Genomic DNA, 12,747 nt, shown 5'->3' on the forward strand with positions numbered 1-12,747 from the left:
AGTTCTCCACTATCTGCTCTGTACCAAACCATAACTGCTTACAAATCAAATGTTGGCATAAGTGGACAGACGAGAGCGGGGAAGCCCTAAAGAACAATTGAAAATGCAATCGAGCAAGTGCAAGCGCCATTTCATAGCTGTTATAGCTGTCATGGTGACGCATGTGGCCCCAGGACAATGGTATAAGGGCAGCCAAGGTCTCGAAGTAGCATACCTTACACGACAAAATTCACAGTACAGGATCATACCTCAACTATGTCTTCAACCCAGATTGTTCGCGAGACTGCGAACGGTCCCCAACTGGCCTTGGAGAAGCTACCTCTTCCGGAGCCTCAGGCAGGACAAGCCCTCGTGAAAATTGAGTTCACAGCGCAGAATCCGACGGACGGTAAGATAGGTACTTTTCATATTTGATTGATATCGTCCGGTTGACTCCTATTGCAGTACAGTCGTTTGACTCCAACGCTTTCGGAGACGGGGCAGTCCTCGGCTGTGATTTCGTTGGTACGGTTGAGCGGACTGGAAGCAACGTTTCCAGGCTTCAGAAAAACGACACCGTCGCTGGCCTGATTTGGGGAGGTAATCAGTCCTTTTTGTCCATGCAGACTCAAAATATTCACGTCCATACCAGGGGAGGTAAAAGGCCTTGGAGCATATTCTCAGCATACCATCGCCGACGAGAAGATCGCTTTTAAAGTACCACCCTCAGTGCCCAAGGACCAAGCTGCCACTGTCCCATTGGCAGCAGCTACCGCTTGGTTGGCCCTGTTTTCGAAGAATTGCCTGTGCATACCGCGAAATGGGGAGCCTCGGCACAAGGTTCTCGTCTGGGGAGGAAGCTGTAAGCGCCCGGACTGCTGTATCTTGCCACAATCATTGCTGATTCTCTTTTCTCGGATGCAAAGCAAGCGTTGGACAATATGCAATCCAGCTTGCCAAATTGTCTGGTATTGAGGTGATCACGGTGTGCAGTCCCAAGCACTTTGACTTCGTCAAGCGGCTTGGGGCCACCCACGTCATGGATTACCGAGCGGAAGATGTTGTGGAACAAATCAAACGTGCCGTGCCAGACCTGATCTACATCTTTGATACGATTGGGTCCAAAGACTCTTCGCGCATGGCTTCTCATGCTGTCGGTGGTGCTGGAGGCACGCTCTGCACAGTGAGACCTGGGAAGGCGAATACAGAAGAAGTTGCAGATGGAGTTACGGTGACAGATGTGCTGGTTTGGACGGCATTCCTTAAAGAACATAGCTACGGCAAGTTCTACTGGCCGGTAAGTAGGATCTCCATCTTGGGTGGGGAACAAGGATATACTTATCAAGTTTTAGCCGTCCGAGCCGGATCACGCTCTCGCCGCCGAGCTGTTTGAGAAATTACCTACATGGTTGGAATCGAAGAGCTTCGTCCCTAACAACGCACATGTGTTGGAAGGTCTGGAATCTGTGCCACAAGGCTTTGAGATGCACCGCAAGGGTGAGATATCTGGGTTCAAGATCGTTTACAAAATTTGATGGAGACGCGGATTGGCATATCTCGCAGCGGGCAGTACTGCTATAACCGCATGCCCGAGTCATGGTGTACAACCACGTAAATTCGAGCGAATCACGACGAATACAAGTAAAACAATGATTGCGAGATTACTCCACTGCTCATCATATCCGTTTTCTCGGATCCTGATGCTGCATTACCCAAAGCCCCACAGCTCACGTAGCTGAGCGGCCCTTTCCGATGTCTTCCAGCCGGTTTCTTGTTCAATGCGAGACAATTGTTTCAGAAGAACAATTTTCTCCCGCGCATACTTTTCTGTAACCATATTGTTGGAATATACGCTTCCAGTGTTAGCACTCGGCGCAGAGAGGTGGATCCAAAATGATTGCTGAGCTGGAATCTCATGCACATTGGTAAAGGCATGCCCTGCAATATAGAGAGGCTGAAGCTGATTAACCCAATTCTCACTAAATTAGAATTTCAGCATTATTGCACGCTGGGAATTGCTACTGTTGTTAACCTACTGGGAAATATTCGAAGTCGAAATACCACCAAGTTCTCTTGCATGCCAGATTTGATTATACTGTGTAATCATGGTAAGTGATCGATTCAGAAACATCCAAAAATCTCTGTGAAAACAAGAAACCCGTACCTTTTCTAAAGCGGGATCGGGACGTCGCAATAAGCCAGATTGCAGTAAAAGTATAGATCCAGCATGGTAGAATGTGGTACCGCAAACTGCAACTCCCACATCAGTATTACCCAATTGGATTCACGAATTGACCTTACTTGGAGATGACTGGCTGTATACAAGACGCGGGAATGGGTTACTCCCTTCGCGGTCTGATCTTACCAGGGGGTGGGCCTTTTCTGGCCTCCAAAGATACCACTCTTGCAGCCTCTCCCACAATCCTTGTAATGAAGCTGCAAACTCAGAGCCTACATTCCCTGAAAGGTGATGCATCGAAGCCATGAGATTCACAATTCGTGCAAAGAAGAGGATTGCTAAGTTGCAATAGTCATCCAGATCTCCCGTAGAAGCAACGGCTTGGACAGAATCAGTCTCGACCCACGACTCGGTAGGTATCAGTGTTTGCTGTTGCGTGATGAATGCAGCCCAGACATCTGCAACCGATCAGCAACTTCTGCGCGCGTTTTGTTGAGTTTAACAGACCGATTCGTGCGAATGCCCAGAAACATGACTTAACAATACCCTCGCTGGATCCATTCCACTTCTTCGCTCGCAGTAGCTCCGCGCACCCCTGCACACATGTCAGACCACTCAAAATCACTTGATTGCACAGATGGAGGGACCCACTCGCAAATGCCGCCTCCACTCAGAGACATCCGAAGCCATCATTTCGTACACACACAGCAGTGTGCACGTCGCCAGAATCGACGGGTCAATATCCTCTGCGTGACGACGAATCAATAGCTGCAATGTGTATTGGTACAACTCTAGCGTAGTCTGGTGCGGTTGATTGCCTATGATATCCAGCTGGCGGGAGGCAAGCGCTGTTGCAGCGGCCACAAAGGGCTTGGACTTCATCAAGGAGTGGATACAGCCGACAGTGAACTGCATGTGCGAATCGGTCGTCTCGCACCATCTTCCCGTCTCGTTCAAGAAACATGATATCAGATGTAACTTCTCCTCTTCGCTGACGGGGAACAGCGGCTCCGGTTGAGGAGATGCGGTCTGCACAACAGCCTGACCAAGAGAAAATGGAAGCTGAAAGCCCGAATGAGGGAGATGGTTTTCTTCATCAAGGACATTCTCAGGTGCAGCGGTATTCCTGATTGGGTAGTCCAGACACCCATGTCCAAGAGGGCTGCCTTCTGGAACGGCTGGTGCGTCAAGATCGGGTGTCGTATGGTTCGGCAGGTTGATCTCATTTCCTCCAGGTAGATGGGCAGTGGTGGGCGAGGAGACCGGTGATGCACCAGTGGGTGCTCTGAGATTTGTGGGAGATACATCGGCAGATTGGATGACTCGTGAGGACGTCTCAGCCTGAACCTCAAGAACAATGCTTTCTGTCTCATCGATGATGGAAAATGTCTCTTGAACAGGTTCGTGGAACCTAAGTATGGCCGCCTCGGATGGGGTCAAGGACAGGTTCCGAGATTGGTGAAAAGAGACCTTTAGGCCCCAGCTGCAAGTCTCACCCCGCAGCTCGCAGTTTCTGCAGCGAGGCTTTTCCCCATCACCTACACAGTGTTAGACACCGGCGAATCAGCACGGAAAAGAAGAATGGATCTACATTTGCGGCGACGTCTTCGGCAATTCAGACTGGCAGGGATTAGTCCGCGGTGCCCGTTTCCGTTATCACTCAGCCAAGCTTACCATCCTGACCGTGTTCGAGTCTTCGGTGGTGTGCTTGCAGATGCCGCCCCAAATTGCGGTGACATTGCGTCTGATGCACGCGATGTGTGGATGCGGTTGCGTTGCGATCGGCCTCTTATGATGGGAGTTGTGGTGGCAAGCGGAACCACAGACGCGTTTTCAGAATGGCAAGTGGAAGCGCCGGGGATGCCCGAAGCCCGTTAGCGTCAATTGGGTGGAGCACCCGGAATTGCTCGCATTGAGTATTGGACCCGAACTGAGGAGAGCATAAAGGCAAGGGACATGCCTACTTACGTATTCGTTTTCTTTTCTTTTCCCGACCCGATAAAATAGGATGCGCCTGCCATTTTTCCTACTACAGCTATGATACCAGCCATCTCGTCGCCTTTTACTTCTAGTACATCAAAATTGTAGCACATAGAAGAATACTGTTTTTATCACCACAAAATCTTTTAGCTCGGGCCCTCTGGTATGTAGAGACAGAAGAATATGGGTACATACCCACGGCTCTCAATGCAGAGGAACATGTGGTAATGGCGCTGTGCACTTCTTAGGACTATGGCTGGTTAGTATGGTTCATTCTCCGTAGCATTAAAAGTAGAACTCAAAGGCTGATGCGAACCTGTCACGGCAGCGAATATTAGCTAGGAACGAAGAAATTAGCTTGCTCTTCGAGCCTCCACTCTAAACTTTCGTCGGGCAACGTATTTGCGCAATTGGATACTGACACCAATTTAGCGCATGGACCCATCTTCAACTGCCAGACGTCTGAAAAGACCTGATTCGCATGTAGAATCGTGTCTCTTGTTGGAGACTTACGAAGCTATCGAACAACTACTCAATGGACGATTCTAAAGTTACTGTTTCTCCGAAGCCCTTCTGGGATGCACAATCCATTGGAAGGATTCGCAATTCAAAAAGGTCTGCTTTATTCTCCGTGGCCCCCCGGAGCGCGAGTCAGTCGGTGAGAGATACTCTGTACCCTTCATTGTTGTGCCAAGGATCATTCGATGAATAAATTAAAAAAGCGGGTGAAAGCTCTCTCGTATCCGCCCCAATTCCCCGGGTCAATCGCCCCGTTTCAGTTTACACCGCTGCAAGCCACACGCCCAGAGACGGGCTTCAGGCGCTTTCCGGAAGCTGCAACGGCACAACGGTTAATAAAATATGGATTGATTAGTTCATAATGCAAGCGAAGGAGAAGAGATAGGGGATGGCAGGTAACCTTAAAACCTTAACCTTGCTGTCTCATTGCGATGGATAGGTCTATCGTCCAGCTCTCCCGGCATCATGGTTCACCTTCTCGTTTTTTCTCTTCTTTGCATGGTCGCGCAGGGAAGGGTGGCACAGAATGCGCAGATCATTGGCCGAGATGCCGATCTGGCAGAAGAATACGATTTCGTCATTGTTGGAGGTGGAACAAGTGGACTCACCGTCGCCGATCGCTTGACTGAGGATGCTAATGGTAAGAATCAACGAGTTCGCTATAGTCATCCTACTAATTATTCAAGTGACGGTACTTGTCGTTGAATTTGGCCCTCTTGATAGCGGCAACGAAGCCGTCACTGTGCCTGGACTGGCTGGTGAAGCTTATGCACCATACAGTTTCAACCTGACAAGCACTCCGCAAAGGGGACTTGCAAACAGATCTTTTCCTGTACTGTCAGCAGCGGTTGTAGGCGGTGGAAGTGTCGTCAATGGCATGTTCTTCGATCGCGGCGGTGCGCCCGACTATGATGCATGGGAAGAGCTGGGAAATCCAGGATGGGGATGGGATGGATTGTTACCGTACTTCATCAAGGTAATTCTCGTTTCGCCGTCAGCGCACGCTTTGACCTAATGTTGCACAGAGCGAGACATTCACACCGAATAGCGAGGCCTTCGCACAGGAGTGGAATATGTCGTGGGACCTGAGTGTCCACGGATCGGACGGACCCGTGCAGTCGACCTACCCGGAGTTCATGTGGGAAAATATCAGTATCAACCCCGATATGAGGCCGGATGAAAGATGTGTTACTAATAAATAAATGCAGAGAACTTCTTCCAGGCATGGACCAGCCTTGGAGTTCCAATTCCAAAGGACCCGGCAGCGGGAAGCAAAGCCGGCGTATTTTGGTCGCCCAGCTCCATCGATCCCAAAACCAGAACCCGATCATCTGCACGCATAGCGCATCACGACAAAATCGCATCGAGACCCAACTACCATCTGCTGACCTCGACCGCTGTTACTAAACTAACATTCAACGAAACAGTCACCACCGGCGTTGAGTACGTTTCGCGTTCGGGAAGTGAGAGTGGAACGGTAAAGGCCCGTAAGGAAGTTATCCTCGCTGCCGGTGCCGCACACACGCCTCAGATCCTGCAGCTCTCCGGAATCGGGCCCGAGGACTTGCTAAAGAGCCTTGGGATCGAAGTCCTTGTGGATCTACCAGTGGGCTACAACCTCCAGGACCACCCCACTCTGTACTCGGTCTGGGACTGTAAGCAATTCATTGAACCAGTCATCCCAAGACCAAGCAAACTAAGAACAAGAACAGTCGCAAACGACGTCATCCCCAATGGCGACTACTTCTCCTCCAACCAAACCTACAACGCCGAATCCCTCGACCTCTACCGCACCTCCCGCGAGGGGCCCTACACCCTCGGCCGCGGCAGCACCGTCTGCTTCCTGCCGCTCACCAACGTCACCTCCAACAGCGCCGCCGGCGCCGGCACCGACAACTTCTCCGCCATCACCGCGCTCGCCTCATCCACCTCGGTCCACACCGCCTACCACCGCGCCGCCATCCCCCCCGCCATCGAACGGGGCTACGCGGCGCAGAAGCGCGTCCTCGTCGACACAGTATACCCCTCCCTCGACACCTCAACGACCGAGTCCTCCTTCGGCGGCGGCAGCTTCATGGCCATCGTCATGCTCAAGCCGCTCTCGCGCGGCACAGTGCTCATCAACAGCACCTCCATCTTCGCGCCGCCCGTCATCGACTACGGCACCATGCTCGCGCCGTCCGACATGGCCATCACGATCGCGTCGCTGCGCAAGGTGCGCGACTTCATGGCCGCATCCGCCATGCAGGACGCGCTGGGGCCGATCGTCGAGACGGCGCCGGGGGCGAACGTGACGAGCGACGCGGCGCTGGAGGCGGTGCTGCGGGCGACGCTGAATCCGTCTTTCGCGCACATTTCGGGGACGGCGGCGATGATGAGGAGGGAGGAAGGGGGAGTGGTGGATGCGGGGTTGAGGGTGTATGGGGTGCGGGGGTTGAGGGTGGTGGATGCGAGTGTGATGCCGTTGGTGCCCGGGACGCATACGAGTTCGACGGTTTATGCGGTTGCGGAGAAGGTGAGTTGCAGTCGTGTGTTTGGTGGGATGGTTTGCTGACGCATCACTACAGGCAGCGGATTTGATTAAGCAGACGTATCAGTGATTGCGGGTCATTGTTGATGATGGTCGAAGTGAATGAAGATTCCACCTTTGACCTTGATCAGGAGAATCGTTTTCTCTTGAATGTTCTGGAAGGTCATTGTCAAATTAGCGGTGGGATGTGAAAAGGAAGCAGTGAGGAGAATATGGTCTTGAAAAAGTCATGAACGATTTTCAGTCATCTATGAATGTGCTTCTCATAATTAGCTGCTAAGACCATGCCACTGAGTTCATTCACTCAACCCTACAAAGCACAGCCCCGTCCGAAACAGCATCGCCCTTCCTCCACGTTGTCTTGAATTTCCCGTCCACAGAAACGACGATACTCATCTCCATCTTCATACTCTCGACGACCATGACGTTCTCCCCGCTTTTGACATCATCCCCATCCTTCTTCAGCACGTCAAGCACACGGCAGGGCATGGGGGCCTTGACGACCCTCGCCGCCGCCCCTTTACCGCCTCCTTCCTTCTCCTCTACTGCCATCCGCTGGCTCTCGGCAAAGGACAACAGGCTATACACCTCGTACTCGACCCACGTGCCCAGCGCGGGAACGTGCGCATAGACTGTCTGCGGCCGGCCGACTTGCGACGCCGAAGAGTCGTCGTGTTGAGCGTGCGCGGTCATGTGGGCGAGCAGCTTCCGTCCGTTGACTGATATCGCGACAGTTGAGGACAGCCACCCGTTATTGGTATCTGCTGCTGTTGTTTGTGCAGGCGGCCGTATTGGCGTTAAGCTTTGAATAGTGGCGGTGGAGGCGGCTGTTGCGGTGTCGGCAAACGGACGGAGTTGTCGGACTGCAGTGCTGAGGGCGTTGTATTGGGCCGTTGCCAGTCTGGCTATTGATTTCTCTGGGCCGTCCGGACTTTCTAGCGAGGGAACGGCGGCGATGTGGAAGCGATATGTATTGCTGCCCGTAGGGTCTGCCTGTTGGATGATGCAGATGGATGGCGGCTGCAGGTCAGGAGAGACCTCGTCTCCTTTCGTCGCGGCGGCAGCTTTGCATTTCACTACGTTGACGTGCTGGTTGATCGGATCACAGCGCTGGTTCCGGAATCCCCGACGGACGTGAGGGAATGGCTGTCCGAATCGTTGTTCCGCGCGCAGGTGGCGGAGGACGAGGCAAGGTGCGATGTGATGAGCATCCTGAAGAGCTTTCGAGGCTTCGGCGTACGGGCTCTGCAGCAGACTGTCCAGGTTGGAGGGGATAAATGAGGTGGTGTAGGACGGATCGCGGAAAGCTGGATGCATCAGGCAAGCTTGCAGGAACAGCTGATTCGTACGCACGCCGACGCACGCCGTCTGGGCCAGAACTCTGATCATCTTCTCGAGAGCGAGCAGCCGGGTTGGCGCCCAGACGACGATCTTTCCAATCATCGGATCGAAGTGTATCGAGACGTCGGAGCCGGTCTGGATGGCCGTCTCGAAGCGCACGTCCGAAGTGACCGCTGGCCGCCACAGCCTGACGGTCCCACGTTCGGGGAGGAAGTCTCGATAGGGGTCTTCGGCGCAAAGACGGCACTCGATGGCATGGCCGTTCCTCTGCACCGGATCGAGAGCAGGAAGGCTGTCCAGTCTCCCGCCCGCAGCCACGAAGAACTGCAGCGCCACGAGATCGACTCCAGCCACCTCCTCAGTAATCGGATGCTCGACCTGCAGCCTCGCATTAACCTCGAGGAAATAATACTCCCGCGTCTCAACATCAACCACAAACTCCACCGTCCCGGCGCCCTCATACCCAATCAACTCCGCCACCCTCACCGCCGTCGCCGCCATCCTCGCCCGCATATCCTCATCGCCAGCCAACCACGGACACGGCGTCTCCTCAACAATCTTCTGATGCCGCCGCTGCACCGAGCAGTCGCGTTCCCCCAGCGCCACGACCGTCCCGTGCCGGTCGCCCACGATCTGCACCTCGACGTGCTTCGCCGCGGCCACGTACTTCTCGACGATGCAGTCGGCGCTGCCGAAGCTGCGCGCGGCTTCCGACCGCGCGCGCGCCAGCGCCGCTCGCAGTTCTCCTGGTGCGCGCACCACGCGCATCCCCTTGCCGCCGCCGCCCGCCGCGGCTTTCAGCATCACCGGGAAGCCGATGTCGCGGGTTACTGCGGCCTCGAGCTTCTCTTCATCATCGTCATCACCGGAGGCGGATCCGGTTAGGCCTGGGATCAGCGGCACGTCCGGGGCATGCGTCCGCAGGTGCGCTTTCGCGGCGCGCTTGTTGCCGAGCGTGCGCATGGCTTGCGCTGTGGGACCGATGAAAACCAGACCGGCGGCGCGGACGGCCTCGGCGAAGGAGGGGTCCTCGCTCAGGTAGCCGTAGCCCGGGTGCACGGCGTCGGCGCGGGCGGCGAGGGCGGCGCGGACGAGGAGCGGGGCGGAGAGGAAGGGGTTGGTGGGGTGGTTCTTTTTGTCGTCGTCGTCATGTTGTTGGGGGTTCAGGAGGCTGCCGAGGCGGATGGATTCGTCGGCTTGGTGGATGTGGAGGGATGTGATGTCTCTGTAATTTTCGTGTGAGTGGGATCAATCATGGGGATAGTGGAGGCTTACTCGTCGACGTAGACGGCGATGGAGGTGAGGTTGAGCTTGCGGCATGTGGATATGATGCGGCAGGCTATCTCGCCGCGATTGGCGATGAGGATGCGTCGTAGGACTGGCCGTCCGTCTGGGCCGGCTGGTGGTTCTGCCACGAACAGAGGCCGCCGTTGGTTGTTGCTGCTTGCGTCATCCATGGTGTTCTACCACATCGAAGTAGTTTGTGCCAATTCGCTTGATAGTATAGTAATATGGATCTCCCGCACTTGCTGCTTTCCCCACGGGTATGTACCACGAGGCGTGTGGGGGAGCCGGGCCGTGACTCGGGAACGGCCCGAAGACCCGGCCCGGCCGACCCAGCATCAAGATGCCGAGGATCGAAACCACGATCATAACTGACGAAAGGGCGCTTTACTTCCTTAGGTGACTGTGAGCATTGCCGATTTCAGACCAAATCCCCGCCATGTCCTCCGCAGTCCCCTTCGCCGATCCACTCTGGCTCTCCCGCCCCAGCGCGAGCTCCCCCTACTACACCGCCTCGCACCGCCGCCTGCAGCGCGAGGTGCGGCAATACGTCGACAGTTCCATCGCCCCCTTTGCCGGCGAATGGGAGGCGCAAGGCTTCGTGCCCTCAGACGTCCTCGCGCGCCACGCGCAGCTCGGCTACGCTGCCGCCTCTATCTACCCGCTCGCCGACGCCTCTTTCGTCGCTGCCGCAGGCCTGCGTCTGCTGCCCGGAGGCATTCCGCCGGGCGAGTGGGACGGCTTCCACGATTTGATTGTCATTGATGAGATTGCGCGCTGCGGCTACCTGGGCGTCATATGGGCGCTCAGCTGCGGCAATTCGATCGGCGTCCCGCCGCTGCTGAATTTCGGCACCGAGGAGCAGAAGCGGAGGTTTTTGCCGGATGTACTTGCTGGAAGAACGCGGTTTTGTTTGGGGGTGACGGAGCCTGATGGTAAGGCTGATGGGCGGGAGGGGAAACGTCTTTTCCTGAGAAGATGCGATGTTTGCTGACGAGATTTGCACGCACAGCGGGCTCTGATGTCGCAGGAATCACGACTGTGGCCGAGCGAGACGGTGATGAATACGTAGTCAATGGTTCGAAGAAGTGGATCACCAACGGCATCTTCGCCGACTATTGTACGGCGGCCGTCAGGACGGGTGGGCCGGGGAGTAAGGGTGTTTCGGCGTTGATTATCCCGCTGAAGGCGAAGGGAGTGACTTGCCGGAAAATTGACAATTCTGGGGTCCTTGCGAGCGGTGCGGCTTTCCTCTGAAGCTTCTCTTGCTTTTCTTTTTCTTTCAGAAGACTGATTTATTGGTGAAACCAGGATCCACGTACATCGAGTTCGATGACGTGAGAGTTCCAGCGGCCAACTTGCTCGGGCAGGAGAACAGAGGCTTTGAGATCATCATGTCCAGTATGTCTCCATCTCTGTTGAATTTCTTTCACAAGGAAAAGAATGAAAAGAAAGAAGAGGAAAGGAAAAAAAGGTAAAAGACTACAGATTACTGACAAGGATATCATCGTTTCGCTCAGACTTCAACCACGAGCGCCTCTGGCTCGCCTGCACCAGCCTCCGCCTCGCCCGCGTCTGCGCCGAAGACGCCTACACCCACGCTACCACCCGCGAGACATTCGGCAAGCCCCTCATCGCGAACCAGCTCATCCGCAGCAAGATCTCGTCCTTTGGCCGCAGCATCGACGCCACCCACGCATGGATGGAGCAGCTGGTCCACATGCAATCATCATCAGGTAGTGGTGGTGACCACCACCACCACCTCGGAGGCCTGATAGCCAACCTGAAGGTGCTGGCGGCGCGCACCCTGGAGCACGTCAACCGCGAGGCGCAGCAGATCATGGGCGGCCTCGGCTACTCGAAGAACGGCCGCGGCGCGCGCGTCGAGCAGATCAGTCGGGATGTCCGGGTCTTGGTCGTCGGTGGCGGCAGCGAGGAGATCTTGGCGGATTTGGCGGTCAAGCAGGAGATGAAGGCCATGGCCGCGGTGAGGGCGAGGGAGAGCAAGTTGTAGTAGTAACGGAATGTTTGGTTTGGGATTTGACACTATGTGTGTGCCATGGCGGATAGCTCGGGGATCGAGTTAAATCTTCCGTGGATTGCTTCGAATAGCAGCTGTTCCACGTTGCCTTCGTCGATGGCGAAGTCGGGCCCGAATCGGTTCATGAAGTCGTGTGCGGTATTTGGTGATTCCTCCATTATTCTGTCGTCGTTATTGCTTTTGTCCCTCGACGTTAGAGGTTCAGATGTGGTGGTGGTGGTGGTGGTGGTGGTGGTGGTGGTGGTCGTTGGGCGAGCAGAGTCCGAAAGCCACCCATAATCGACCAAGTTCCAGAGGGTCTCCGATTGGTCAACAGAGATATTCACCGGCGAAGAGGACGATGAGAACAGCTCTGCGGCTAGCGAGGTGCTGGGTTGAAAGTTGCGGAGTGCTACGGCCTTCAAGCCCATTTGTTAGCCTTGATGTAGGAATGAGAACATATTTACTTACCATCCGTTTGTAATGACCCCAAGGACCGGAATTGCTATCCAAGAAGCGAATACAGGTCTCGTAAAGATCTTGAGAGGTGGATTGGCCCCAATTCTCCTCATTAGCTGCGTGTAATCGGTGAACAACACCAGCAACCATGGCGCAATAGCCATAGAAACTAGCGTAGGCCAGACATCCACGGTCCTGGAGTGCTTGAAGTACGCTCGTCAGGTGCCTTGCGTGTGCTCTGCTTCTATGCACGGCTTCGCGGACAAAGCTTGGTGGAACTCGGCGAGGTTTCTGTAGCTGGAGTCGCTGATGGAGGAGGAAGGGGTGGTGAAGAAGGCAATGGCAGAGGTGGTACAAAGCGTGGGAGAAGCAGAAATGCCCTGCCATAGAAAAGTCAATGATGCCGTTATACCCAAAGTCACGATCCAAGACAGTGGCAAACGAGCCGTCTGTTGC

General features: G+C 54.8%; 5 protein-coding genes across 5 annotated transcripts; 3 read left to right on the plus strand and 2 right to left on the minus strand.

Moving 5' to 3' along the window:
- Positions 1-255: 255 nt before the first annotated feature.
- LTHEOB_1188 (alcohol dehydrogenase) lies at positions 256-1,514 on the plus strand (the record flags this gene model as incomplete). The annotated part of the gene is made up of 5 exons (XM_035508684.1): positions 256-388; positions 445-579; positions 632-841; positions 906-1,276; positions 1,332-1,514. The coding sequence occupies 5 exons, from the start codon at positions 256-258 to the stop codon at positions 1,512-1,514; spliced, it is 1,032 nt and encodes a 343-aa protein (XP_035367535.1).
- Positions 1,515-5,122: 3,608 nt separating this feature from the next.
- On the plus strand, positions 5,123-7,257 carry LTHEOB_1189 (Choline dehydrogenase; the record flags this gene model as incomplete). The annotated part of the gene is made up of 6 exons (XM_035508695.1): positions 5,123-5,297; positions 5,344-5,633; positions 5,683-5,809; positions 5,866-6,312; positions 6,370-7,172; positions 7,225-7,257. 6 exons carry the CDS (start codon positions 5,123-5,125, stop codon positions 7,255-7,257), a joined length of 1,875 nt encoding a protein of 624 aa, XP_035367536.1.
- Positions 7,258-7,487: 230 nt separating this feature from the next.
- Positions 7,488-9,985, minus strand: LTHEOB_1190 (Pyruvate carboxylase; the record flags this gene model as incomplete). Its single annotated transcript, XM_035508707.1, has 2 exons — positions 7,488-9,753; positions 9,804-9,985. The coding sequence occupies 2 exons, from the start codon at positions 9,983-9,985 to the stop codon at positions 7,488-7,490; spliced, it is 2,448 nt and encodes an 815-aa protein (XP_035367537.1).
- Positions 9,986-10,251: 266 nt separating this feature from the next.
- On the plus strand, positions 10,252-11,826 carry LTHEOB_1191 (Acyl-CoA dehydrogenase conserved site; the record flags this gene model as incomplete). The annotated part of the gene is made up of 4 exons (XM_035508718.1): positions 10,252-10,747; positions 10,825-10,965; positions 11,124-11,213; positions 11,333-11,826. 4 exons carry the CDS (start codon positions 10,252-10,254, stop codon positions 11,824-11,826), a joined length of 1,221 nt encoding a protein of 406 aa, XP_035367538.1.
- Positions 11,827-11,858: 32 nt separating this feature from the next.
- Positions 11,859-12,263, minus strand: LTHEOB_1192 (Carboxyl transferase; the record flags this gene model as incomplete). Its single annotated transcript, XM_035508729.1, has 1 exon — positions 11,859-12,263. The coding sequence occupies one exon, from the start codon at positions 12,261-12,263 to the stop codon at positions 11,859-11,861; it is 405 nt and encodes a 134-aa protein (XP_035367539.1).
- Between the last annotated feature and the right edge of the window lie 484 nt (positions 12,264-12,747).

Source organism: Lasiodiplodia theobromae (assembly GCF_012971845.1).
Source record: "Lasiodiplodia theobromae strain AM2As chromosome Unknown scaffold_3, whole genome shotgun sequence".
Lineage (NCBI taxonomy): Eukaryota > Fungi > Ascomycota > Dothideomycetes > Botryosphaeriales > Botryosphaeriaceae > Lasiodiplodia > Lasiodiplodia theobromae.